Here is a 24612-nt window from a genome sequence, read left to right as displayed (position 1 = left end):
CAGAGCAGGCACGTTACAGGTTGCGGCCACGATGCGGGCGGGCGGCCGGCTGCGGTGCTGGTGCTGTACTGGTGCTGCTGGGCTGGACGGTGGTGAAGCTGCCGCTCGTGCTGGGCATGTTTACATGAACGATGAGGGAAGAGAGAGAGAGAAAGAGAGGCTGCTGGTGGTTTGCTTGTGGTGCTTCTGATGCTGCTCGTCTACTACTCTCTCAAATGCTCTTTGTAGTACGACTAGGCCGACTCCTACTACGCCTACATACTATTGACCACAGGCCTACCAAGACTACTCTACGCCTGCTGCTGGTGGTGGGACTATCACTGCACGCCTGCAGCTTGTTGCTTTTGGACAGATTTCAGGGGCTGTCACCCTCTGGTGTGGACAAGGCCCGCCTGGATGGCCGCGGAAGAGTGCAGCGCATGCCCGCAGCGTCTGAAACACAGAGGCGCGTCGAGAAAGGCCGTCAGTCGAGTATCTGACGTGGACTCTGGTTTGCCTCTTGGGACTGCACCCGCTGATTGGCCCCGCCCGACCAGACGATAATCTTGCGCTGTTGCGGGCCATGAAACTTTATCAACCACGCCGCGCACTCAGCAACTGCTCAGCGCCCTTCGAGCTGCCCTCGATGGCTCCTTGGACTCGCTGCCGCTGCCGCTGCCGGGCCTGCTGAACGGGCGAGCCAAGTACGCTTGAGCGCCCTTGTTGAAGCGCGTGTCAGACTGCCACACGACGGGGCATAATAGAGCATTGATTACGACTAGCCCACATGTGCTGCACATAGACAAGCCGGCAGTGAGATGCATTCCCCAGGAGACTCATGGCCAGTGACATGCTGCGGGCCCTGGGAACTGCCGCTGGCCATCAATCGCATACTTACGCATACGAGCTCGCTGTCGTCTCCGTCGTCGTCGTCGTCGTCTTCGTCGCTCTCCGATCCGAGTCAGGCCCAGCCGCTGTCCGCTACCCGCTGCATTGGTGTTGGCGGCCAGTCCGAATCGCCCATTGCCCGTCGCGTCCACTTATGTGCCGCCCACCCCATCACCACCAACCGTTACGGCAACCCTCCCCAACAACGGTCCTTGAAACAAAATGCCCCGGCACGCATAATTGCATTAGCCCAGCCAATAATTCATACTGTCTCATGGAACTATTCTGGAAGACACGTCGCCCTTCCATATTCAGCACATTGTGCCTCAGGCCCTAGCCGTGATTGATCGCTGCTCGCTTGCACCTTCCCTGCCAACCCTCGTGCCTGCCTTTCTACTCACCACCGATAATGTCTGAGGCCGCGTCCAACATCGCCATGCAACACGCCCCACCACCCTCTCCTCCCCGCGACCCGTCTCCACATTCCGACAATGACCGCGACAATGAAGCTCCCGCCGAGCTCATGGTCACGACGCGTGCCCGCCGATCCAATGCTGGTAACCGCATGTCCACCCTGCTCGCGCAATCGGCCGAGGATGAGCAATGGGGCGAGGAATGGGATGAGGCGCCCGACGAGGAGGAGTTCCAAGGCGACCAGGTGGATGAGCACGACGACTACAATCTAGACTCGTCATCCTCGGAAGACGAAGATGGCGGTGCTGATGACGATGACGACGCGGGCGAGAAGGAGCTGCGCAGGGCCGAGCGGCAAGAAAGGAACAAGAAGCGCAAAGCCGCGACAAATCCCTTTGCTGCAAGAAGCGCCGCCGCTGCGCACAAGAGAGTCAAGCTTGACGTCCCCCGCACCCAGTCTCCTACGCATGCCCCGCCACGGCCCAAGAAGAAGTCGGAGCGCGCATCATGGCTGCCCACCGAAGAGGATGGTCCGGTCCGAATGTCCAACCGGAAGCAGACAGTCGCCAACAAGGACGCCACACTGGCAAAGCTCAAGGAGAAGGACCGGCGGCGGGACGACACTCTGGCTATGATGAAGGCTGCTGAGGCGCGAAAATTAAAGGCCAAGGAGCAGCCTTTGACGCAAGCTGAGAGGCTCGCTGAGGCCGCCCGTAACGAGCGCATAAATAAGAAGACACTGCACAGGTGGGAGGAGGCCGAAGAAGCAAGGGCAGCTGAGAGGCAGGCCAAAATCGATGCCCTAAAGAACCGCCAGATCGATGGGCCCTTTTATCGCTACTACAGTGGGCCGGGCATTTGGGTGGATGATAAGCTCAAGTACACAGGCAAAGACGCTCCAACCCCGGAGCAACTTGAAGAAAAATTTAACAAGGAGATCGAGGCTGCAGAAGCGGCAATCGCTCAACCAGAGTCCGAAGCAGAGCAGACAAACCCCCCTACACAACATAACACGCAACCATCTGAAAACCATGTAGAGGAAAGTCAACCGGTATTCGACCCCCTAGCCCAAATCCATTCTCCAATGAGGACATCCCATACACCTCCTATACCCACGACGTTACCAGTACAGCAAGATTCACTACAGATGCCGTGGACAGCAGCAGCATCTCAAAGCGGAGATGTTTTTATGGGCTCACACGGCATGTCAATGGCAAGCAATGTCATGTTTGCACCCACTAGCCAAGATTCGTCATTCCTCTTTGGCATTGACCAATTTGCTCAAAATCAACAATCCCAGACACTGCCTGGTGATCTCCCACCGAATCCTTTTACTCAAGCATCGCCATTCCAACAGCAACAGCCAAATCCACAGCCCTCATTCTCACAAACACCACACCCCCCGCTCAATGACCCTTCAATACCACAAAGCAACGGTAACCTATCAATCGGCCCCGAAGCTATGCTCGCTCAATTCCAGAAGCCCGTATTACCACCTGCACCACCGCGCCGCAAAACCATCCGTCGAGCCCTCAGAAACCTACTTATCCTCTCCAATTTCCCCAACCTCGAAGCGCCAGCCCAGACATCTTTAAGAGCAAGGAGTAGCGCTTCACTTCTCAAGGAAAAGGACAAATCAGCATTGGTACAGCTTTACACGGCACTTTTCGACTGGACCCCCACAGAAGCTGCAAACTACATCCAACAAACGCTCATTGCGCCTCCAAAGCAGCCCAGAAAGAACGCCGCGCACAAGGCCGATGCGGAACTGGCGCTCAAGCCAGGCCAAAAGTTGTGTCCCATTACCAATACAATTGCCCGATACCGCGACCCAGAAACGGGCATCGCATACCGGGACGCACGTGCCTTTGGCGTGCTCCGCGGCGTCGTCGGAGGCGGCTTTGTATGGAGCGGCGATCTGGGCTGTTATGTAGGAGGCCGAGCAAAGCCATTGGAGAGTATGGGCGGCAAAGGGTTTCTGGGTATGCCGCCGGCTAAGAATGTGCCGAGACGGTTCTGGGAAATGTCGAGCCCTAGGTCGGGAAAGAAGAATATGCCACCTCCGCCGCCGACGCCGACGCCGACGCTGGGGAAAACACCGGCTGTGGATGCAAATGAGGCTGCGAGAGAACAAGGGCAGGTGCAGACTCCGGTTCAAGGACGCACACAGGGACAGCCGACAGGTGAGGCACAGCGAGATGCAAGTACAATACCATTGATGGGTGCCCAACCACAACAACAGAGTCCAGCCCCGACAAAGACCGAAGTCAGTGTTGCTCCGTCGTACGAAAAAAAGTAGAAAGGAAAAAAAGTAGAAAGGAAAAAAAGTAGAAAGGAAAAAAAGTAGAAAAATTCCTAGTCTGTATTATATAGATCTGTTCACAGTAGCAACAACATCACAATTATATAATAATCACCTTTTGTACCAGTCCCAAAAAAAAGAGATAAACACACATACAAAGTTGCACACAAGCAAGTGACACAAAGAAATGGGGGGTTAGGGCCAGGTGACAAATCAATTGGAGGATCGTAAAGTCCATGATATGCATTGATGGTTAGCAGACAATTCATCTCAAACGCCATCCGTCTTGTCGTGTCCATCCGCAAGAGTTTTCCAGGCAATGGTAGATAAACATGCCCATGCCCGCAGACGCAACTCCGTTCCCACCATGATGAAGAAACCGCAGCAGGCGGAACAGTAGTAGTTCCAGAGAAACCGCCACTCTCGACCCCCCAACAATGACCTTTGTACTAGTCATCATCATCATCATCCTAATCAGCAGCCTACTCCTGCCGCTTATTTCTTCTCCTTCTTCGCGCCACCCTTGGCCTTGGCTGTGCCTCGGAAAGTCTTCATCCTGTTCTTGCGTTGCTTGCCTGTTTGCCCTAGTCAGTATTCATGTCCTTTTCATATCCCCTATTTTTTTTCTACCCCATGGGCCTTTGTATTTCATAGAACCATTGCTTGATCCACGAGACCATATAGGGTATCGGCGAGGGAAACGTACGCTGCTGCCTGCTGGCCTTCTCGACCTTGGTGGCCATGCCGTATCGTACTAGCCTGTAGCGGGGCTCGAACTTCTTCATGGCCTCGGCACTGTCGTAGATGAGAGCGAAGCCGGTGCTCTTGCCGCCACCAAAGTGTGTCTTGAAACCGAAGACGGAAACATCCTCCTTCTTGGCCTTGTACAGCTCACCGAGCTTGCCACGGAGCTCGTCCTTGGAAACGTTTGCGCGGTTGGGGTGGAGGACGTCGCTGTACACAATTCCCGTCAGACTCATCAATTCCCTTTTCCACAATCACCTTGTCCGGTGTATTGGTTTTTTATCGGTGTCGTTTGCACTTACACGACCATCTGACGGCGTCCGAGAAGAGGGTTGCGGATGAACTTGCGCGTGCGCAGGGTAACTTGAGAGTCGGCCATGATGGATAAGTTCGACCTGCAGCGACGGCTGTTAGACGTCGTTTTACAAATGACGGTAGAACGAGCAGGCTTGCAAGTTGCACGTACTGGACAGAGATCGATCCTGCTGTTTGTCGATTCGCTGTGGTTAGTAGCTGGCGGCGGGATGGAGATGTCGAATTTGCGGTGCGTCGTGTCGGCGGTCGGCGGTGCGCCTGCCTCGCTTAGACTGCCAAGACGCCCCGCTGCAAAATTAGGTAAGCGGTCGGGGGCAGGAACACGACTGCTGATTGTCACCCATGAGCCTGCAGGTCTTCTACACTTGGCGCTGAACTAGTTGAACTTTCGAAAAGGCTATTCAGACTATCCTCAACGCTACCCCCGCTATGGAAAACCCTGAACAGCTGGCGCAGTTGCGCGTCCTGCAACGCCAGTACTTTCAACTGGTCGAGCCACAACAGCTGAGATGGCCGGACAATGCAACCTTGAAGAGGCCCCTGGTGCAGGCATGGCTGTTCGGCAACTTGTTCGACCCGTCCAAGGTTTCCTCGCCACCACCGGCTCGCTACCAGCTTAGAGTCCTGAAGGAACTTGTCGGGAAACTCGAGCGGTCCATGACTGACCCTGAGGAGGATGTATGGTCTCCTATCTCTTCATCGCGGTTCTTGCCTTTGCTGTGTACAACCATGTACCGTACCAAAAGATATTTCATGTGCAGGAATCAACTTGTTGCAGCATCCGCTGACTTGCCCCCTCCTACCTTGTTATAGGAAATCTCAGATGATATCATGGAAGCAATGACAACTTTACTCGTGGCCAGCTTACCTTCTGAAACGGATGCCGCTCAGCAGAAAGCCTTTGTGACGTACTCGTTCCCCCAACAGTCGACTGACGACAGCGATTCCGGTGAGCGTGCCGTGACGCTATTGGAAGCCCGTTCCGTCATTTCTTCGTCTGGAACGACGGGTCTGCGAACATGGGAAGCCGCTTTACTACTCGGATCCTACCTTGCATCCGAACCTGGCCACGTGTTCATCAATCAGAAATGGGTGTTTGAACTTGGTGCGGGGACGGGTATGCTATCCATACTGTGTGCGAAGCACCTGGGTGTGGCTGGTATCGTGGCCACGGATGGCGATGAGGCTGTGGTGGATGCGATCAATACCAATCTCTTTCTGAACGGACTCGATGTCGATGACGACTCTAGCTGTCAAGTGCGTACAGCAGCACTCAAGTGGGGCTATCCAGTCGACGCAACAACATTTTCAGAAGACTACGGAATGGAGGTTCCAGACGTTGTAATAGGAGCAGACGTGGTAAGCTACCATGACGGCGGTGTCGCGGAGAAGTGGGTTTGACAGCGCTGCAGACCTATGACAAGTCGGTGATTTCACGCTTGGTTTCGACTCTGAGAGAATTCTTCGACCTGAACCCGGCGCTCCTAGTTTTTATTTCTGCGACCATACGCAACGAGCAGACGTTCGAGACTTTCTTGAATGCGTGCGGTGGGTCACCCTGCGTGGTGTTATGCGGTCGGGGTTACGACATTGGGTGCGATGTTTGCTGACTTTTGTGGGGTAGAGCGGAACAGGTTCAGTTTCGAACGGGTTGAGTGGCGGCTGGTGCCTGAGCATGTCCAGGAAGGCCCGTTTTATCCAACATCAACGCCGATCCAGATCTGGAGAATTGCAAGAGGCCAGAACACAAATAACTTGTTTGCTGTATGACATGGATTGCGAGGGGAAAAGTCTTGTCCGTCACATGCGAGGTGCGTACGAATTGAAGTGCGCGTACGGTGTTAATATTGTGGGTTACCGGCAGCGGCAAGGTTTCAGGATTGGGAGAGGACAAAATTTTTGATGATTCACTATGTCTGGGACGGCGGGTAGGCGAGTAGTCTGTCGTTGTCGGGCCTTTGCTGCGCGGCCGCTAAGGGAGGTAGCAGTAGCTACTATACGCGAGTAGAAAACAAAATGGGACTCACATCTTTGCTATGCACAGTCAGAGGGCCGGTCAAACGCAACAGGCTGGCAGCGAATTATGGGCAAGGCAAGAGAAGGACGTGTGGCTGCCTAGTCATCCACCGATAGGTGTAGAGGTGCATGGCATGGGTGGTCGAGGATAAGCAAACAAGCGAACGGTGCGGCGATGGGTGGAGGGGGTGCCGCAAAGCACCGGATTACCCCATTGGGCCGATATGTCAAACATTCGCAATATGGCTCCATTGTGTTGAGCAGGCACGTAATATGGACAGCACGCTGGGATTGGGAATGTTGTAGCAGCGCCGATAAGCAGGCGCTCGCAGACATTGGGATGGTGTGAACGAGTACCTAAGTAAGGAGAGGCGGCGCTACCAGAGGCAGCCCATGGCGGCGCAGCGTGGACCTTGATGGGCTTTGGTTTGCGTGTGGGTGTGGCTCGGAGCGCCATTTGCTGGAAGAGTGTGCAGCGCAGCGCAGTGCAGAGCAGAGTACGATGGCTACGGGCGCAGGATTGGCCACTACGACAATTCTACTCACACCGGACGAGACGGAGCCTGAGTCTGAGGCAGCGTGGTGGATGCAGGTGGGGGGTCGCAGGCGGGCGGGGAGTCAGCGCCCAGACGGCGGCGGCATTGCGTGCTGGAATGCTATCACGGCAACGGGTCTGTCGTGATGGCTATCACGAATCGTTCCCCACATACCCAAGCAGCCGTATCCCGACGGTGCAACTAGGGCCGTTGCCGTCGTCAATCGCAGCGTTCTAGAACTGGGCGTGGGTTTGCACAGGCCGGCCTCGTAATTACTTATTGACCGCGTCGTCCCCCTACTGCTCTGGTTGCCGTCGTTATCATTTCTGTTATCAGTTCCCGAGACCGTTGCTTGTTCCACTGCCGCTGAAAGCCGCTGGCCTCGAGGAAATACTCGGCTCTGTCTCTCTCATCGTCCCCCCTCCCCCCCCCCAAAGCCCGCCAACCCACACAGCCCCAGTCCACCCAGTGTTCCACCCTCCCGTCGGCAGCCCTGTCCGCAGATCGCATCCGGACCGGCGACAACTCCTTCAGTGTAAGTACATACATAATACTATCCACGTACATAAGTCATTGCTTCTTTTTTTTTGGGCATGACGCATCTGCCCATTCTTGCCCTCGTCACCTCCCATACATCACACACACTGCTGCCCTGCTGCCCGATGACGGCGGCTCTGCGCGCCAATTCGTATTAGATAGCAAGTCCTAATATCGTTGTTCCTGGCTAAGTTGATGGCGCAGTGCACAAGGCGATAAGGGGTTCTAAACAAAGCCACGCACGAACCTTCCGTCATATCAGCCAGCTGGGAACTGGGCGGCCGGTGTCACCGCTTCTTTCGCTTGGTCGTCTTCAGCCTGTAAAAATATCGCGCACCGTGCGCGATTATCAACTCGCTGGCATTTAGCCCTTTTAAACTTCTTCCGCCTCCACCATGGCCACGCATCACGTTCGTCACCTGTCCCATCAATCCAAGAAGTCGCAGCCACCGCACGCACGGCCCTCTCGGCCTCTGTCAAAGCGCGTGCAATCCCACGGGACCAAGGCTGCTTCCAAAGTCGCTCCCTCCAAAGACGCCGACCTCGCCGTCGACGACGACGACGAAGACTCAATGGCAGTGAGCTTCTTGAACTACTGGTATGTACTTCACTCACCTATACCCCTTTTTTACCACCCACCCACAATATACTAACCCACTCATGCAGCACTGTTTGCGAGAAGCAAATTGTTGTTCCAAGCAACACCGTGCTCTACTGCTCAGAAAGGTATGATGATGACACCCTCGTTCTGACAGCCCCATCGCGCACAGACCACTTTGCTAACCTCTATACACAGCTGCAAGAAAAAAGACGCTGAGAAAAGCCTCAACTATTACTACGATCATTACTCGCCGCCAACCACTCCTTTCGCAAACTTTACCTTTGACGACCTTGCCTTCCGTGACATTGTTCCCCAGCGCTCCCCCACCCAGCCAGACTCAAAACGCTCGTCATGTGCCTTCTCCGATGTATCCTCGGATGATAACGCCGACGACCGCTATCAGTCCGACGCATCAAAATACTTGCGCAAGTTTCAATCAGCACCTACTTATGCACCTGATAATATGCGGGCCTACCGACCCCGCTACAATCGTGCATCAACATCACAATACAGCACTAGCGCTGCCCCTTCGCTGTCACATACTCCGGCTTCTTCAGTAAGCTACTCGCTGCCATATACGCCTGCTACTACGCGACCTCTTCCTCCCAGGACTAAGCCGTCCCGCAACGGATCATATGGAGGAGGAAAGTCGATTGATCTTGTCACACCTGTGACGGCTCCTTCAAGTCCCAAGTCCTACTCGCACAAGTCACCCGCCGTATCCAGGACTTCGACCAGCACCATCGAAGGCGAGATTGTTTACGCAAAGTCGCCTGTTCCCGAACCCTCGGTTGCCAGCGGTAGTCTTGGTCGACTACTCGCCTCATCACCTCGCCACGTCTAGACAAACAATGTTCATTTCTTTCCCATGTTTCCCTTTTACATGGGCTTTGTTGCCTTTTTCTCGTTTATAATAGATACCATGACCGTAAGGTTTATCTGCTATGCAGGCGTAGCTGTTTGAGATTATGGAAACGCACACCCATGATCTCTCTCACTCCTCAAAAGTTTACCAGCAATATACCAAGAATTGTTTTTCCATCCTTCTTTTTTGTTTTCATTTTTCCATAGATACCTTTTGTTTGCTACCTGGAAAGGGGAGGGTAGTGATATGATGACTAGGGAAAGGTGGGGGACCGGTCAAGTAACTTAGATAGCTTGTGACCCAAATACACACTATGTACGTCACCCGCACTTTAGGTTTCTTCGCAGTCTCTCTCTCTCTCTCTCTCCCTTTTTTTCTTTGCCTTTGCCACCTGTAATGACGTTGCATGACGCCCTTTCTGCCACGTACATGATCCGAAGACATGGTAGAACAAAGGGGATCTTCCTTGTCCATCTTGTTTTCTCCGCCTTCTAGATCCAAATCTATGCAATCTTGCTCACCGATGTCATGGTTTCACGTCGTTCTGACGTTACAGCTACTCTAACAATCATCCCGAAGCATGGATCCAATGGCGCATTGCGTACCAGATTTCCACCTTGTTTTTTGCCCTGCCTTTCTCTCTCTCTCTCTTTTTGACTGCAGCTATTAGTACAATGCAACTAATTTGTTAGCTATAACTACCACTAACACTGCAGCCTCATTCCCCCGAAATCCCTTGAGTTTATCTTACTCCCTATCTTTCTCTGGAATAGTCCGCCTTGTGCGATTGACGGTGTCTCTATTTATAGTGTAGTTATGCGGGAGGATAAGACATGCGGGTTATATTAGTTAGTTAGTTTTTTGGCAACGATACAGAAATACTTGGGTCGATGATAACGGGTGCAAAGAGGAGTGGAATGCGCTAGTGGTGTGCCTTTACGCTATTCATATGCAAATCAAATATTATTGAACATGTATGTTCCAGCAAGTATGTAGTTATAACTAGTCCTGGTAATGTTCATGCTGCAGCTTTGATCCGGATAAGAGTAGAACAGTCTCAGATGAATACAACAACTTGCACCTAGGCTAGTCTCGGTAGTCAAAATGAAGTAGCTACCAGAGAGACGCTTGATAAGCTATATATTCACATGTGCGGATGCTGAGCATTATCGTAGAAGGATCGTATGGACTTGCATCATTACACGTTGGATAGCGTGTATGCATCATGTTGGTGCGGAGCAACGACCCAGGGATCAGGGTATGAGCATGGGGGTGGGGTGTGATCTGTCGTGCAGGTAACTTGTTATGGGAAATGAATTGATTTGCTTGTTTAACAAGTTAAGCATTCTAGGCTCGGGCTTGGTGAAAGCTTCGCAGTGGAGTGATGCTCTTTGTACCAATCGAGATCGGGCGGTCTGGTTTCTTAGGTATGCGTTGTTTCTTGGGTAGGTTGGGTGCTTTTTTCGCTACGTCAACGGTGTGGTTACTTTTTCGTTCTTATCTGTTTTCTTTTCCTGCTGCAGTGGTTTGTTGGCTCTGTACTAGAAAATTTTGAGACTTGCTTTGATTTGGGTTATCTGATAGCTATACGTGTCTATAATTCTTTTTTTTGTTTTTGCCTCCTGTCGTGGTTCGGTGATCAGGTCGAATACACTTGCCATCGCTTTCAGAGAATGGAAAGATCCCATATCCGTTCTGGTTCTCATAGTTCTACGTATTCCTTCTTTTTTTTATATTCGCATGACCAAATTCCAGATGTGTTGTGGATTGTTCTCGAGAATTTCTATCTTGTCAGTCACTCTTTCGACTCAGATACGAAATGATAAAGGTTATCTTATGATCCATGTCCTCATTCTCAACTTCGAAACCGACTTGGTTGCAGCTTTTTTGTTAGTCAGATCCATATCACCTTGCAAATCAAACCAGTTGTTTTGTGAGTAAGTATATTACTATTTTGATGTTACCAAGGAGTGTGTATATACAGTAAACGCCATTTCATGCTGTATGAAGCAAGCGCTATGCCAAGTATTTAAAGCCAATATAAACATTATCGCATATTCATCGTCGCCCTCATCTCTCCGCCTCTTCTATTTTTTGTGTAATGGTGCACAACGGTCATGATTTAAAGACCGCAGTTGCTGACAGCAACCTGCTGGTACTGAGCGTCGATGCGGCCGAGGGCAGCAGCCTGGCCGTTGGTGAGCTGGTTCATGGCAGCCTGGGCAATGTTGAAGCCGGCGCCAGTGTGGTCCATAGCAAGGACGTAGATGGTCCTGCCGTTGTAGGTGAGACCGTAGCAGGTACCGCACTGAGGGCTGTTCCAGCCAGCAATGCCTTGGTAACCACCGATGAGGGGGAAGCGAGGAAGCCTGCCCTGGGTGGGGAAGCGAGCAGCCAGACCGTTGGTTCCGTCAGAGCAGGAGACAACGTTCATGGAGCGGCCGGCGTCATCGTAGCCGGTATCGTAGCTGACTGTGAGGAGTTAGTCTTCAAGTTTTCATGGTGCTCTGTAAGAGTACTGACCAGTGATGGCGGAAGCCATGCTGGAGAAGCCGAGAACGGCAGCGGAGACGGCAGTGAAGAACTTCATGGTGATGGTTTTGGATGGGTTTGGTGATTAGATTAAGGTGGAAAGTTGAGGCGTTGAGTTGAAGAGTGATTATTAGATGTTGTAGTGATGGAAGCTGAGTGCTGGTGATGATACTTTGGACGAGTGACTTGTATGTGATTTATAGTAATTGACATGACGATGCCTCCACTCTACTACTGCGTAGACTTCCGCTCCTCCCCGTTACATGGCTAGTGGATTCCCGTTACATTGATGGTTGGGCACGGGCGGTGCAGGGCGGAATGCGAGCAAGCTGCTAGGTCTAGCCTACCTTTTCCACTATACTAACTGCAACAGTACGACCATCTGACCATGGGGTGGCGGGATTTCTGAGAAAATAGATGAATGTGATCATAGCGTACAATGGACACGAGAGGTGCTGCGGAGAAAGGTGATATTTTTGGATGACCCACAGCGGGAAGGGCATGCGCTAGCTGAGATGAGCAGGACAAGCGAGCTAGACAGCCAAAGTTATCGGATGGATGCATTGTGTCTTGCCGCAACAGGCATCCATTGCCAGCGATCAATAAAATGACCCTGCACCCCACCTGCGCTCGTGGCACATTCAAGGCTGCTTCCCAGATGCAATCCAGTGTTGTCTCTCAAAAAGGAGTCTCTTCGGCTCTTGATAAGCGGTGGGAGGCAACTGTAAGACGGAATACGGGGACAAATACTACATGTCATGGCTATACGATTAATGCTTACTACTAGCGATGGTAACGCTGTACTACTGTGTGGTGAAGTACGTCGTTGAAGGCTATTGTTGGGTGGACTGACTTGCCGTAGCCAAGCCTATAGCTGCTAGCAGCGGCACCCTTGGAAGACGTTCTCCATCCTCACCGCCGAAAGCTAACTAAGTAACCCTCTGGATCGCACGGATGGGCGCACGCCCTGTGTGCAGCCTCGTTTTCAGAAGTCGGTGGAAGATTCTCCTCTTCGTGATGGTGGATCCTTGTATACGGCTTCCTCGTATTTTCCTCTCAGTCCCCTCGGTTTCCGTATGGTGCAGTGCAGCAAGAACCCCGATTTGTGACCTTGTTCTGCTACCAACAAACAATGTGAGCATATGGCCCGACAACACGTGTGGTCTTACCATTCGACATGTTCGGCCGATGTTAGGTGTTGTTGTGGTAGCCCGGACGAGAAGTTCTGCGTTCTGTCGCATGTTCTGCAAATCCCGCGGACTTCCTACGCATGGAGCAACGACTGTCAGTGATCAATTGCGACGGCCTGGCAGTTATGTATTTACGCATGTAGTGGCATATGCGCTCTGGACACGGCAACGTTTAACATGAGCCGTTGTCATGCCCGTCGAATTGCATGTCATCCAGGTGGCAGCCGTTTGTGTGTCCGTGCGCAGGTATCCAAAACATCTTCTGTTCCATCATGGTTCACGGCCAGGTTTCATCCCTTGGTCAGAAACATGACTGCCGCGAAAAGCAGCGCTTACGCCTCTCTACTTGCGGTGCTTGCGGTCCTCATACTGCCACAGCCACACGGCCACGCGCCCAAAAGGCATTTCAGAGCGGCAAGTGGCTGAATTGAAGCGCCCAAGGGGCCAGTAGCCATGCCCTGCGCCCGCCCCTATGTTTCCCCGGAATCGTGTTTAGATGGCTAAGGCGCTAAGAAAAGGATGCCTTTGTGACGCCTGGGGTTTCGAAGGCTTCATGCCCTTGACTGCGCAGGCCGACTTTCCCGCTTCGTGGGCGGCAACTGTTTCCACCTCCATGCTATATAACCTTCGCAAATGTGCTCACCTCTTGACTTCTCTTGGTAGGCAGGTCCACGTTCTTCACTTCTCAGTACCAATTACATTCCATCTCATATCCCACCCTTCTCACGCATTATCTTAATCACCAAAACGAGCTAGTCTCTTTTCATCTCAACCAATCATAATGCATTTCTCCACCATCTTCACTGCTTCCGCCATGGCTGGCGCCGCTCTCGCCGCCGAGCACACCGTTGCTGTTGGTGACAAGGCTGGCAACCTGGTCTTCAAGCCCGACAGCATCATGGCTGCTGAGGGTGACACCGTCATCTTCAAGTTCTGGCCCAAGAACCACTCTGTCGCCCAGGCCACCTTTGCCAACCCTTGCCAGCCTATGAACAACGGCTTCTGGTCCGGATTCGTGCCTACTTCCGATGCCGAGAAGGTTGCCACGACCACCTTCACATACGAGGTTACCAACGCTTCGGCTCCCATCTGGTTCTACTGCACCCAGGGCATGCACTGCCAAAACGGCATGGTCGGTGTCATCAACCCTCCGTAAGTCACAACTGTCATTGTTTCACAAGTTTCCCTTCACTAACATTGTTTAGTCAATCTGGTGCCAGGACACTCGAGGCTTTCAAGACTGCTGCAAAGGCTGCCACTGGCAACGTCTCACCCACATCCACCGCTGGCACTGGCGGCAACCTGACCGAGAGCGACAACAGCACATCAACTGAACCATCTGGCTCACCTTCCTCATCCTCATCCGCACCACAAGCAACCGGTGCTGCCTCTCATGTTGCTGGCAGTGCCCTGTTCGCTGGTCTAGCTGGTGCTTTTACATTCTTCATGCTTTAAGCGGCCGATACAAGAGTGCAAAGCATATTTGATACCCTCATCAGCATGTCATAGAACAGCAGACGTCTTGGGTGCGGCCGGTAATACGCATCATGACAATCAAAAGCCACTGGTGGCTAGGAGTGAAGAGATGAAGAACGAGAATGGGATTATTTCTTGGTAGTAATTATCTGAGTTTTGAATGAACAAATGTATACTCCATATATCTATGCTTTCCGAACCCTGTGCCGTGACAATGCGATCGTTAACATTTGAGTTTCTGAACTCGACGATCATTTCTCTAGTACGAGAAGGCGCGGATAATCTACAATCTACAGGTTCTGTTAGCAACAGCACATAAACTCTGTCAAAATAAACATGTATATATGTGAAGCGGATCAGACATCCAAGGAAGGTATTCGCGCTCATTGACCATCTAAAGTAGGTTCAATCGATGGCTAGCGTGGAAACTGCGAATGTGGAATGGTTTTCATCATGGTGCAGGGGCGGGGAGTTGGAAGGAAACACAGTAAGACTTACGAAAGCAGCTACAGAGCGCAAATGCGCTGGTGTTGGTTAGCCCGTGTTGAGATGCGAAAGGCGACATGCAGTCTGATGGGAGAAGATGAAGACGAGCTGATCTTGTATCGAGCTGGACGATGCTAAAAACTTCAAAGTGGGCCCGGTAGTATGTTTTGCCGGGCCCACTTATCACCTCTTGGCGATCGGATAGAAGCAATCAAAACAATGGCTACTAAACACCACGTTTTACGTCTTAATAGTTTGTTTATATCACTGTTTTTACTATACAAGAATTGAACAAGGCTTGCCAAGGTCTAAAAACCAAATGAGCCACGTGGGAGCTAAAGCTCTTGTTCTCTTCCCGTTGTCATTGGCAATAACATCAAGATCTTTCCAAACAGGTACCGATTAGATCGTTGCCTTTACTAAAATAAAGTCGTAGGATCCATGACCAAAATCAAAATACTTGATGCTTTTTATATCACGCTTCGGCGGAAGAGACTCTTACCCGACGACAGGGATGCCATAATTCTACTATCCTAGGCTCAGCTATGGGTATAGTCTCATCGTCGGGTTGCGTTGAAGATTACATTCGGTCTTCAAGGCTCATCCTAGTAGAGCATAATGATATGTCTTTTTATAGTCCGATAGTCGCTAAGGCGAGCACTCACCATGTTTTTATGGACATGCCAAGTTGTCGTTACATGTTAAATTGGCATCCATGCTTTACTAGTACATTCATGCTGTTGTTCATAATTTGCTACTACCTTTCAATTTGTTCCGGTCAAACAGCGACTATTAGATATTCGTTGAGTACATGAATTTCTGCACTCTCTAGTCTGGCGCCAGGCTTGTGTAAGCGACCTGAGCTCCCAGTGCGCGCAAACTAGAGTTTCACACTAGAGGATAGCAGATGTACGAGCACGTTGGCGACTGAAAAAGTGACACTCGCGTCCGGTGTGCAACGGCTCGTCGGGTAGGTCTACGAGAGGGATTTATGCAGGCCTCATGCTATAATATCATAACCTGTACATCTATCGGTGACCGTAAGCTGTGAAACAGAAGACGAATGCTCATCAAGTGCGACAAGAATACTGCTCAGATTACAACATGCTCACAGCTACATCCAGTGTTCAGATCCGGGCTGGAGGAGGTCCAGTTGGTGCTGCAAGAACAGCACCGTTCCATGAACCTCGAATTCTACGAAAACACGAAAAGAGAGACTTGAGTACCTTTGTAGGAGTATTGGTTTGTGGATGTAGGTATGTTGGTGAAGTAACAAAGTTAGTACCACTGCAGCTGGTAAGGCCGAGTCAGTTGCGGTCCGTCCCAAGCTTCGTCTGATTCGGCCGCAGATGAACCGAAGTGACGCGCAATAAGCAACACCAAGAAATGTGGAGTCGAGCGCGACGGCGCATCCAAGTCAGACGGTAATCCGTCACCCTAATCCCAACAATCCCATCCATTCCAAACAACTTTCTGTGGCTCGAATCGTTCTGAAAGCTTTGTCTAAACATTGCCTACTTCGGTGTCTGCCCAGCGCTGTTGATCGCAACAGCTCGTGCTTATCAGCTTGTGACTTTCGTTTTGCCATCTTAGCCACGTTCTACTACCTCTCCCGACGTTCGAACCGACTTGCGCTTCGCCATCATGAAGCTCCCTCCGATTGCCACGGCCTGTCTCTCCGCGCTCGTAATAGACTCTTGCAGCAACATCATTGCGCAACGCCTCAAAGCATGGAACGAATCCAAGCCCTTCGTCTTCGACCGTGTCCTCTTCACACAATTCGCCATCATGGTCGTTCTCACTGCGCCGGTAAATTATCATTGGCAAAACTGGCTTGAACGTGCGTTCCCCGGGTGGAAGACGGTGAAACAGACAAGGGCAGTGGGAGATGGTGAGGAGGAAAAGGGCATCATGCTCAAGGAGGATGGAGATGGTCGCAGTATCATCGAAGAGGAGGTCAGGGTGAGGAATTGGTGGAACATCTTCAGAAAATGGTTTACCGATGTAGGTGGTCACAAATGACTCGCCGTAGCGTAGTCGCTACAGGAATGGCTAAGTGCTAACGAGATGCAGTGTATCACCATGGGCGCGTTGCTGAACCAGTCAATGTTCCTTATCTTGATTGGAATCATGAAGGGTAAAACCGTGGCATTGATTGTTCAGGACTTTAGAAATGTAGGTTTATCAACACACGAAATTCACCTCTGAGATAACTAACTGCTTACCAGGAGCTTTTCGGTCTCATCTTCGATTCGTACAAAGTCTGGCCAATTGCCAACTTCTTCAGCACCACGTTCATTCCCGTTGAGCGCCGCATCGTCTTCCTGAGTTTCTGTGGTCTACTGTGGAACATCTACCTATCACTGGTAGCGGCGCGGCTCTAGATATTCTTCAATCCGAATACATCTGCTGCTCTGCAACATGCTACGCCATCCATCTTATGCGCTCACCCGTTGATGGCTACAAATTACACCTGGGCCCTTTCTTCCAAGTCTCCAACACCGCAGCCCAATACTTATCCTCATCCTCCCGTATATGCCCACAATGCGCACTCTTCTCAAACTGCACCTTCGTCACATCCCACCCTTTGGACTTTGCAATGTCCGCATGCTCATCTGCCTCTTCAAACCCCACCATCGTATCCGCACGACTATACAGATACACTCTCGGCACACGATTATCAAATACATTCTCATCATTCAACTCCCGACAGATAACAATCATCTTGTTCTCCTTGCGCCGAATGAAAACGACCAGCCACGTCAACAGAATCAAAACATGTACCAGCGCGCCGCCAAACCACCTCCAGAACAGCGTCTGGGGCAACGACGCGGAAATCGCAGCATGGCTCTTCATCCACGGACCTTTGGTCGGACTGGAGTCGAGAATCTGCGCGCGCATCGGCATCTTTGTGCCGAACCTCTTGTTCCACGCTTTGGCAAATTCATTGACTTGGTTCCCGCCGCCGTTGGAGAAGCTGTGCACGAGAACTTGGCCGCCGTTATTGGCGTGCGCGGCTACAACGTCCATAGCGGGTTTGAGTAGAGGTCCGTAGGCTGAGGAACGGCGGAAAATATCGAGCGTATAGCATCGGACTAGGAGGATGCGGGATGTGGGAAAGAGCTTTTGGTATGTTATTGTGTATTTGGCGATGTGCTTTGCGGCTGCGGCGTTCCAGGCGAAGAGGAGTATGAGCGGGGTTTCTGAGGGTGATTTGGAGTGGTAGGATGGTGAGGTCCAGATGTAGATGTTGTGACCGATCTTTTCGAATTCAGAGAGAGGCTTGAGTGGCTCTGAGGGGGTTGGGGGTGCTGGAGTTGCCATGACTATGGATATGTAGTGTTGGTAGTTTTGGATGGACGAAATGAAAAGTCACGTGTGAATTTTGTGCTGGTCTATTGATGACTTGATGTTCTTTTGCGTATCTAGTATATGGGTAATGTGTTCCTAGCGGGTTGAAGAGGGATGCCTGGAGGCCTTTGTCTTGGTGTCTCGCTATCTTGGCGTGAAGGATCCCAGGCCGAGGTTACGGTACTATACTAGTAGCAACACCATTGGCCCATCTGCCTTGCTGCTCGCATTTCATACTATATGAGTCCTCTCACGTGCCCCAAATCGACCTCCTGAATGTTTGTTACTCAACTCCAGCAACCGCTCACAATGATGGCTTTTTTAGGCAGCAGTGTTATTTCTACCCATGAACCAAGTGAGCCCAGAGCTTACCACCGCACCTGCCTGTGCAGCCCCAGCAGCGAGACCAGCGCCATACCCTCCCATGGCAGCACTCTGTGCCAGAGCGTACACGCCGCCTGCCGGGACGTAACCGAAGTAGCTCATTGTAGATGCGGCAAGCGAACCTGTTGTCTATTAGAATGGAGCATCCGTACGAGTTCGGGCCGACATACCACCGGCAGGCCCTAGAGCAGTCAAACCAAACGCAGCAAAGATGGGTGCAGTGGCGGCAGCAGGCGCGAGAAGAACAACGCCGTTGACTGTATAGAGAGCTGCTTGACCCGGATGTGCTGCTACCCAATCGATGAGAGGCTGCGCTGTAGCCGCAACTGATGCGGCTGTCACGTTCACCATGGCGGACCTAGATATCGGAAATCGTTTCAAGTGGTGGGGGTAAGAGTTGCGTTGATAGCTCCAACCAAGAATGCGGAGAATATGAATTCTTATCAATCAAGATAGTATTCACCACAAGGCTGAGGCTAACGTTTTAGCCCTGGTGAGGGGTGAATGGGTGGCGCTGCATTTGGTTGGCTGCAAACATGACGCCACATTTGTTCAGCCTTGCCAGCGCAGAGACGATTCCAGCATAATCCAGTTCTCTAGCATAATACATGATGTTGTGCTCAGCGACGACCTCTACGCCATGCCGCTACTGATAAGAGGATGGCTCCAGCTCGCACTACAGTATCAACACTATTCACACTCTTGCCACCCATGGCTCCACTTTGAAGCGTGGAGTATATATTCTGCGTGGATGAGGTGTCTTTGTTTCGCATCCATTTTGAGGCTGTTGAATCTGAGCTCTGTTAGTAAGAATTTGTGAAGTCGATACAAGGGTGCTGGACCTTTGCGAGGCCCTCTTTGCTCGAAGCCTAATGCCCAGAAGGTGGGTACAGTGAATATCCTTGGTTCGAGCAAGATGGCCCCATTTACGGCGTGTACTACCGTTTGGTAAGGATGTGCGCGGACTAGGTTAAACAGTATATTGCTTGGTGGCATGGTTGTAGGTCCCTAAGGAAACGATGTGTCAATGAATAGGATTTATTGTCACTGACGAAGACAATGCCCGTTATGACTCGAAATCTTGCAGGCGAGAAGACAAATAAAGAGCAATAAAAGAAGTGAATATTAGAAGTTAAAGGATGGGAGGGTGAGCGGCTAGCTGTGGATCCTGATGCGGCATAGTTACATGGGCGTATGGTCTTCTGACTACCAATTATCTGAGCCAAGGCTTTTCAAGTTGATACGAGGCGGATCCAAGGCGCATAATGCTTCCCAATGTAGCATTTTCTGTACTACCAAAGTCCTTCCAATGTTTGGGGATAAGGCAGAGACATTTCAATCTAGTAGACAATGGCTCAAGATTAGTCTGGCATGAAGACAATTATGGTCACAGAATCATTTGCAACTTTGGCTTAATATATTAATCATACGAACATCTGCTGGAGCAGTTCTACGTAAAGAAAAATGTGACTAACAATATCACTTCATCCTGTATTTTCTTTCGTAACTCCAATATTCTTCATTTCTCTCCATATCCACCACACTCTCCTTTCTTGTATCAAGAAAGCTGTTTCGTCTTTGCTGCCTCCGCATTGTTCTTTTATTTACTTATTCATTCTGTCACCTTCACAGAAGGTTACGAGGTGTAAGATATGTCGGCAACAAGCCTGTCCATGCGATAGAAAGCGGGTGCAAAGATTATGCAAACCCATAAACTGGTTTTGTTTGAGGAAAAAAGAAACAAGTGCTAGATACTAAATCTCTTTTTGATACAGCTTTCGTTTAAGCCGTTATGAAGAAGAGTCGAAACGCCGCATACTTAGCCTAGTCTGCGACATGATAGAGACTACGCCTATAAAGCTTACATTACCAGTAGTGATTAAAAACCGGGCTTGCGTAAGCTTTCAATTGCTCGTGCTCGTATAAAGCCTGATTTTCCAATCAACATGTCGATTTTGATTAGTATCATATGCAGAAAAGTAAAAAGACAAGGTGTGAAGTATTTAAGTATTGGTTACTACAATTATGTAAGAAATGGCCCTTAGAAGATCAAAGGGTCTCGTATAGGGTCCTGCCACAACCGCCGTTTTCTTCTATGCCAGATTCGATTCGTTTGCATCGTTATTGACTGCCGTCTGGATTTTACTGCCGCCGCTGGCGGGACGTCTGGAACTTTGGGAACAGCAGACACTCCATCACCGCCTTTCCTGCTCAACTTGAGCGATAGTAGTATGAATACGCCCGCAATGAGAATGGCAAGCAGCAGCATGATCTTGCGCTTTACACTTCGTCTCTGGTACCCAGAAGCTACTTTGAGCTCCTTATCCGCTTCTTTGACGTCTCTGAACATGTTTTCAACGTTGTAGTCTATTCGGTCCAGCATACTGCCCTGGTCAATGACCATGGTCTGGAGCTCTTGGAAGATATTTGCCAGTTCGATAATGCCTTGGGCAATGTCCTCAATCTCGCGCTCCCGCTGAGCTATCAAAGCTTCGTTTGGGTCGTGGCGCATGCGCTGTTGTTTCGTTTGGAGTAGTGTGGATTGAGAGAAGGAACGGTCGGCATCAGATTCTTGTAGCGCAGGGTCATTGTAGGGATTCTGTACCGGCGTGGCAGAGCGGAAGGGTGAAGTGAAGCCTCCGAGATCGCGGAGTTCTAGGGAAAGACATCAGCATGACAGGTAGCATAGGAGAAAGGAACAGTCTCACTCTTCAGATAGGCGGCCTGTTTCTTGCGAAACATGGCGCTCACTTCGCCGACACGGGAGGCAAGCGAGATTTTGAGGTTTCGGGCCATGACCTCTTCACCCTGGTTGATGCTGCCCTGCTGCTTGGCCTCGCGGACCATGATGTCTATGCGCTTGATGGCCTGCTGGCATTTTTGGAAAAGGCGGGTGATGGCCTGGGTAATTTGCTCAATCTCGCGCTCCTCGCGCTTCTTGACATCCTCATCGTCAAAGCCGGGAAGCACGTGCTTCTGGTGCAGCTGGTCGAGCTTGCGCGTCTGCTTTGCTATTTCTGCCAGGTGCTGAGTGACCTCGTCCTGCATGTCAAGCCAGCGCGGCGGCAGCAGGTCCATCTCTATAACGGCATCGCCGTCGTCCTCGAAGGCTGGAATGAGGCCCTGGCGCTCCTCAGACATGCGCCTGCTGTCGCCAAAGCCATTGGAGCCGGGGACACCATAGCGCGTCTTCTTCTTCTGGGGGTGGTGCGAGTACGACTGGCGGTACGAGATAAAGCTAAGTGGCTACGTCAGCAGCAGCGAGGCAGCGTGGCTTTGGCGACATACAGGTTGGTCCGGTCCCGCCACATGATGGGCTGGCGAGGGTCAACGGGGCTGTGTCATGGTAGGGCTCCAGGTGGGCTATGTATAGCGGGTGTGTAAGTACTTATGTAGTGGGGACGTATGGACGTATGGCGGCCAGGGCAGCTGTGGGCGAGGGTGGACGGGCGTCTGATATGAGGCGCATGCAATCGTGGCCGTGTGTCGGGGCAGTGGTTGTGCAACGGGGCGCCTTGCCCGAAGCGGCAGCGAGTGGCCCCTTCACAACAGCGAGGCGGCACTAGGCCGGCTGGCTGACAGTCCAGCTCCACTTCAGCCCATCTTCTCCAGCCGCAAACACGCCTAGAGACCTCCTTCACACCGCACCTGCGCCCTCTGCTATATATCGCCAGTTGGCTCCCATCCAGGCACCACCCTAATTGAGTTCCTGACCACCACCACCCCATCTTCCCACCTCCACCATCCGCACCCCTCCTAGCAGCCATGGTCTGTAGCCCCGCGCTTCCTCGCTTTCTGCCAAAACATACCCCGCCCTCCTATACACAACTGCGGCCCCCCGCCCACGCCCCCATCGCGCATCGCTGACACGACGCTCTAGGCCGATTCTCTTACTGAGGAGCAAGTCTCCGAGTTTAAGGAGGCATTCTCCCTCTTCGTAAGTCTCTACCCCTCCCCTCGTTGTTGACGCGCGGCTGCCTAGTGCCCCGTCTATGGCTCGGTGGGTATGTTGCTAACATGTGTTTTCTTGTGCAGGACAAGGATGGTGATGGTCAGTACCCTCTGTGCCTAATTCACGCCCGCATGCTCTGCGCCGAAGCCACTGCCCCCCGGATACAAACAAGACACGAGGCTGACCACGTTGCGCCACAGGTCAAATCACCACCAAGGAGCTCGGCACCGTCATGCGCTCGCTCGGCCAGAACCCCAGCGAGTCTGAGCTTCAGGACATGATCAACGAGGTTGATGCCGACAACAATGGCACCATTGACTTCCCAGGTACGTCGGCCTGCCGACTCTGAGCCCGTTACGGCCTCGCTGATGTTATGCCAGAATTCCTCACCATGATGGCCCGCAAGATGAAGGACACCGACTCCGAGGAGGAGATCCGGGAAGCCTTCAAGGTCTTTGACCGCGATAACAACGGCTTCATCTCAGCTGCTGAACTGCGCCACGTCATGACCTCCATTGGCGAGAAGTTGACCGATGACGAGGTTGACGAGATGATCCGGGAGGCTGATCAGGACGGTGACGGCCGTATCGACTGTAGGTGTTCGGGAATTTATGCTTGGTTACTTACCAGACTGACACAAGACAGACAACGAGTTCGTCCAGCTGATGATGCAGAAATAAGCATTTGAAATAGCGGTGTTTGAACGAATACATGCATCATGACAGTGACACGGCCGAGGGTTGACAGCGATGAGCCAAGGGTCAAATTGGGCTTTTTCGTGTCTTTGTACGGTGGATCCAGTTATTAGCAAGGCGAGCTGGTTTGGTTGTGTTGCCAGCATCTCTGAGAGACGGCTCAAATACCTAACCTACTTACTCAATTCATTCTCACGTGCCATTTTTTGTGTTGATTCTGTCTAGAAAAAGAGGGTAGCCTCGCACAGGGCAAGGCTCTTTCTAGTGAAAAAGATGGCTTAGCCACAGTTTGCTGCAGGGCCCTTGATGAGGCGGTGCACAGGTGAGCTTGGACTCTTCTTGGCCATGGTGGGTCAGGTCAGGTCAAGACAAGACAAGACAAGACAAGACAAGACTGAACGGGACTGAACGGGACTGCACGGGGACTAACGGGGAACTCTGACCCTCCAAAGACCAAGAAAAGCCCTGTGCTTTTTTATGGTTCTTCGTATTGACGCTGACTTACTATGGGGCCAACGGTATTGCGATCTTCTCGACGTGTGATTGTGACTCGCAAAAGCTCGCATCACGATGAAGTCTAAGTGATTTGTTGGTTGTTTGCGGTAAAAGATGAACCAAACTGTCCCGAGTGTTTTTTGTTGCACATCAGGGGGGGGGGGGTGGAAACGCAAAGGGAACGCAAGGGGAACGGAATTGGAAAGAAAGAAAAAGGGAAATTCCGGTTGCCTGACACATAAACGTTGATGCTGAATGGAGTAAATAAGTATGGAAATCCCCCTTCCCTCCCCCCCCCCTTTTTCTTCCCGTTCCCGTTCCCGTTCCTGTTCCCCCAAAGACGTAGTTATACGTTTCTGCATGTTGCTTTCTTTTCTACTACTTACACAAGTATGCATGTACTTTGTCCGTGTGTATGTTGCGTGCACGTATAAAGAGAAAAATAATGTAGATCAATCCTACTAGTTTGGGGGGAGGGGTTTTCTTTTCTTTGCGACAAGCAAGTATACCCGGCTTAACTACTTACTTTACTTAATTACATACTTGGCAAGCTTCTTTGGTGGTTTAGGGGAGGATTTACCGTCGTTTCGGCAGTTCTGTCACTTTTTTTTGTCTTGTCTTTCTCTTCTTTCCGAATGTGGAAGAGTAAGAGTGTAAATGGATGTTGGGCTTCCGTTCCGTTTTTTTTGCAGATGAGTTGATAAACACGAGGTGAGGTTGCATCACGACTTGCGTGTATTGTTAGTCTGATTTTTTTTCCCACCGAGAAATCAAGCGATGAGGGCATATGTTAGTTTTGGTTAATCATTTCGGGTATCTGTCTCTTTCTCTCTCTCTCTCTCTTCTTACCCTTT

The 24612-nt window shown here is 51.3% G+C and overlaps 13 protein-coding genes across 13 annotated transcripts; 6 read left to right on the top strand and 7 right to left on the bottom strand.

Annotated features, from left to right (window-relative positions):
* Positions 1-1303: 1303 nt before the first annotated feature.
* On the top strand, positions 1304-3580 carry COCSADRAFT_91770 (uncharacterized protein; the record flags this gene model as incomplete). The annotated part of the gene is made up of 1 exon (XM_007702490.1): positions 1304-3580. The coding sequence occupies one exon, from the start codon at positions 1304-1306 to the stop codon at positions 3578-3580; it is 2277 nt and encodes a 758-aa protein (XP_007700680.1).
* Positions 3581-3962: 382 nt separating this feature from the next.
* Positions 3963-4881, bottom strand: COCSADRAFT_37391 (uncharacterized protein). Its single transcript, XM_007702220.1, has 4 exons — positions 4794-4881; positions 4630-4722; positions 4290-4537; positions 3963-4158 (listed from the first exon to the last, which is right to left on the bottom strand). Exons 2-4 carry the CDS (start codon positions 4704-4706, stop codon positions 4079-4081), a joined length of 405 nt encoding a protein of 134 aa, XP_007700410.1. The 5' UTR covers positions 4707-4722; positions 4794-4881; the 3' UTR covers positions 3963-4078.
* Positions 4882-5071: 190 nt separating this feature from the next.
* COCSADRAFT_90842 (uncharacterized protein) lies at positions 5072-6412 on the top strand (the record flags this gene model as incomplete). Its single annotated transcript, XM_007702489.1, has 4 exons — positions 5072-5320; positions 5456-6001; positions 6055-6190; positions 6267-6412. The coding sequence occupies 4 exons, from the start codon at positions 5072-5074 to the stop codon at positions 6410-6412; spliced, it is 1077 nt and encodes a 358-aa protein (XP_007700679.1).
* Positions 6413-6761: 349 nt separating this feature from the next.
* On the bottom strand, positions 6762-7768 carry COCSADRAFT_26956 (uncharacterized protein; the record flags this gene model as incomplete). The annotated part of the gene is made up of 4 exons (XM_007702146.1): positions 6762-7118; positions 7205-7227; positions 7369-7498; positions 7760-7768. The coding sequence occupies 4 exons, from the start codon at positions 7766-7768 to the stop codon at positions 6762-6764; spliced, it is 519 nt and encodes a 172-aa protein (XP_007700336.1).
* A 358-nt stretch (positions 7769-8126) lies between these two features.
* On the top strand, positions 8127-9176 carry COCSADRAFT_26955 (uncharacterized protein; the record flags this gene model as incomplete). Its single annotated transcript, XM_007702145.1, has 3 exons — positions 8127-8329; positions 8398-8457; positions 8528-9176. The coding sequence occupies 3 exons, from the start codon at positions 8127-8129 to the stop codon at positions 9174-9176; spliced, it is 912 nt and encodes a 303-aa protein (XP_007700335.1).
* A 106-nt stretch (positions 9177-9282) lies between these two features.
* COCSADRAFT_329824 (uncharacterized protein) lies at positions 9283-9613 on the bottom strand. The gene has a single exon (XM_007702488.1). The coding sequence runs from the start codon at positions 9603-9605 to the stop codon at positions 9390-9392; it is 216 nt and encodes a 71-aa protein (XP_007700678.1). The 5' UTR covers positions 9606-9613; the 3' UTR covers positions 9283-9389.
* A 1490-nt stretch (positions 9614-11103) lies between these two features.
* On the bottom strand, positions 11104-12094 carry COCSADRAFT_37387 (uncharacterized protein). Its single transcript, XM_007702219.1, has 2 exons — positions 11721-12094; positions 11104-11669 (listed from the first exon to the last, which is right to left on the bottom strand). Exons 1-2 carry the CDS (start codon positions 11785-11787, stop codon positions 11320-11322), a joined length of 417 nt encoding a protein of 138 aa, XP_007700409.1. The 5' UTR covers positions 11788-12094; the 3' UTR covers positions 11104-11319.
* A 1483-nt stretch (positions 12095-13577) lies between these two features.
* COCSADRAFT_118691 (uncharacterized protein) lies at positions 13578-14589 on the top strand. The gene is made up of 2 exons (XM_007702487.1): positions 13578-14071; positions 14125-14589. Exons 1-2 carry the CDS (start codon positions 13701-13703, stop codon positions 14372-14374), a joined length of 621 nt encoding a protein of 206 aa, XP_007700677.1. The 5' UTR covers positions 13578-13700; the 3' UTR covers positions 14375-14589.
* A 1936-nt stretch (positions 14590-16525) lies between these two features.
* On the top strand, positions 16526-17265 carry COCSADRAFT_91710 (uncharacterized protein; the record flags this gene model as incomplete). The annotated part of the gene is made up of 3 exons (XM_007702486.1): positions 16526-16885; positions 16955-17056; positions 17110-17265. 3 exons carry the CDS (start codon positions 16526-16528, stop codon positions 17263-17265), a joined length of 618 nt encoding a protein of 205 aa, XP_007700676.1.
* A 76-nt stretch (positions 17266-17341) lies between these two features.
* Positions 17342-18205, bottom strand: COCSADRAFT_171871 (uncharacterized protein; the record flags this gene model as incomplete). Its single annotated transcript, XM_007702485.1, has 1 exon — positions 17342-18205. The coding sequence occupies one exon, from the start codon at positions 18203-18205 to the stop codon at positions 17342-17344; it is 864 nt and encodes a 287-aa protein (XP_007700675.1).
* Positions 18206-18735: 530 nt separating this feature from the next.
* Positions 18736-19045, bottom strand: COCSADRAFT_37382 (uncharacterized protein). Its single transcript, XM_007702218.1, has one exon. The coding sequence runs from the start codon at positions 18965-18967 to the stop codon at positions 18749-18751; it is 219 nt and encodes a 72-aa protein (XP_007700408.1). The 5' UTR covers positions 18968-19045; the 3' UTR covers positions 18736-18748.
* Positions 19046-20604: 1559 nt separating this feature from the next.
* COCSADRAFT_200153 (uncharacterized protein) lies at positions 20605-22117 on the bottom strand. The gene is made up of 3 exons (XM_007702484.1): positions 21905-22117; positions 21325-21854; positions 20605-21271 (listed from the first exon to the last, which is right to left on the bottom strand). The coding sequence occupies exons 1-3, from the start codon at positions 21925-21927 to the stop codon at positions 20658-20660; spliced, it is 1167 nt and encodes a 388-aa protein (XP_007700674.1). The 5' UTR covers positions 21928-22117; the 3' UTR covers positions 20605-20657.
* Positions 22118-22294: 177 nt separating this feature from the next.
* COCSADRAFT_37379 (uncharacterized protein) lies at positions 22295-23424 on the top strand. The gene is made up of 6 exons (XM_007702217.1): positions 22295-22384; positions 22497-22553; positions 22652-22667; positions 22769-22894; positions 22949-23161; positions 23214-23424. Exons 1-6 carry the CDS (start codon positions 22382-22384, stop codon positions 23246-23248), a joined length of 450 nt encoding a protein of 149 aa, XP_007700407.1. The 5' UTR covers positions 22295-22381; the 3' UTR covers positions 23249-23424.
* The last annotated feature ends 1188 nt before the right edge of the window (positions 23425-24612 follow it).

Source organism: Bipolaris sorokiniana (genome assembly GCF_000338995.1).
Source record: "Bipolaris sorokiniana ND90Pr unplaced genomic scaffold COCSAscaffold_8, whole genome shotgun sequence".
Taxonomy (NCBI): domain Eukaryota; kingdom Fungi; phylum Ascomycota; class Dothideomycetes; order Pleosporales; family Pleosporaceae; genus Bipolaris; species Bipolaris sorokiniana.
This window is presented reverse-complemented; position numbering and strand designations above follow the sequence as displayed.

Bases quoted from the DNA above. Each gene is read 5' to 3' on its own strand.
- COCSADRAFT_37382 (XM_007702218.1), bottom strand. From the start codon at position 18,967: ATGGTGAACGTGACAGCCGCATCAGTTGCGGCTACAGCGCAGCCTCTC.
- COCSADRAFT_329824 (XM_007702488.1), bottom strand. From the start codon at position 9,605: ATGCAACGTCATTACAGGTGGCAAAGGCAAAGAAAAAAAGGGAGAGAG.
- COCSADRAFT_118691 (XM_007702487.1), top strand. From the start codon at position 13,701: ATGCATTTCTCCACCATCTTCACTGCTTCCGCCATGGCTGGCGCCGCT. The intron at 14,072-14,124 runs GTAAGTCACAAC...AACATTGTTTAG, and splicing joins GTCGGTGTCATCAACCCTCC to TCAATCTGGTGCCAGGACAC.
- COCSADRAFT_37391 (XM_007702220.1), bottom strand. From the start codon at position 4,706: ATGGCCGACTCTCAAGTTACCCTGCGCACGCGCAAGTTCATCCGCAAC. The intron at 4,538-4,629 runs GTAAGTGCAAAC...AATTGTGTACAG, and splicing joins GGACGCCGTCAGATGGTCGT to CGACGTCCTCCACCCCAACC. The intron at 4,159-4,289 runs GTACGTTTCCCT...TAGGGCAAACAG, and splicing joins GAAGGCCAGCAGGCAGCAGC to GCAAGCAACGCAAGAACAGG.
- COCSADRAFT_200153 (XM_007702484.1), bottom strand. From the start codon at position 21,927: ATGTGGCGGGACCGGACCAACCT. The intron at 21,855-21,904 runs GTATGTCGCCAA...GTAGCCACTTAG, and splicing joins TGGCGGGACCGGACCAACCT to CTTTATCTCGTACCGCCAGT. The intron at 21,272-21,324 runs GTGAGACTGTTC...GTCTTTCCCTAG, and splicing joins ACAGGCCGCCTATCTGAAGA to AACTCCGCGATCTCGGAGGC.
- COCSADRAFT_37387 (XM_007702219.1), bottom strand. From the start codon at position 11,787: ATGAAGTTCTTCACTGCCGTCTCCGCTGCCGTTCTCGGCTTCTCCAGC. The intron at 11,670-11,720 runs GTCAGTACTCTT...AACTCCTCACAG, and splicing joins CATGGCTTCCGCCATCACTG to TCAGCTACGATACCGGCTAC.
- COCSADRAFT_37379 (XM_007702217.1), top strand. The intron at 22,895-22,948 runs GTACGTCGGCCT...ATGTTATGCCAG, and splicing joins TGGCACCATTGACTTCCCAG to AATTCCTCACCATGATGGCC. The intron at 23,162-23,213 runs GTAGGTGTTCGG...GACACAAGACAG, and splicing joins CGGTGACGGCCGTATCGACT to ACAACGAGTTCGTCCAGCTG.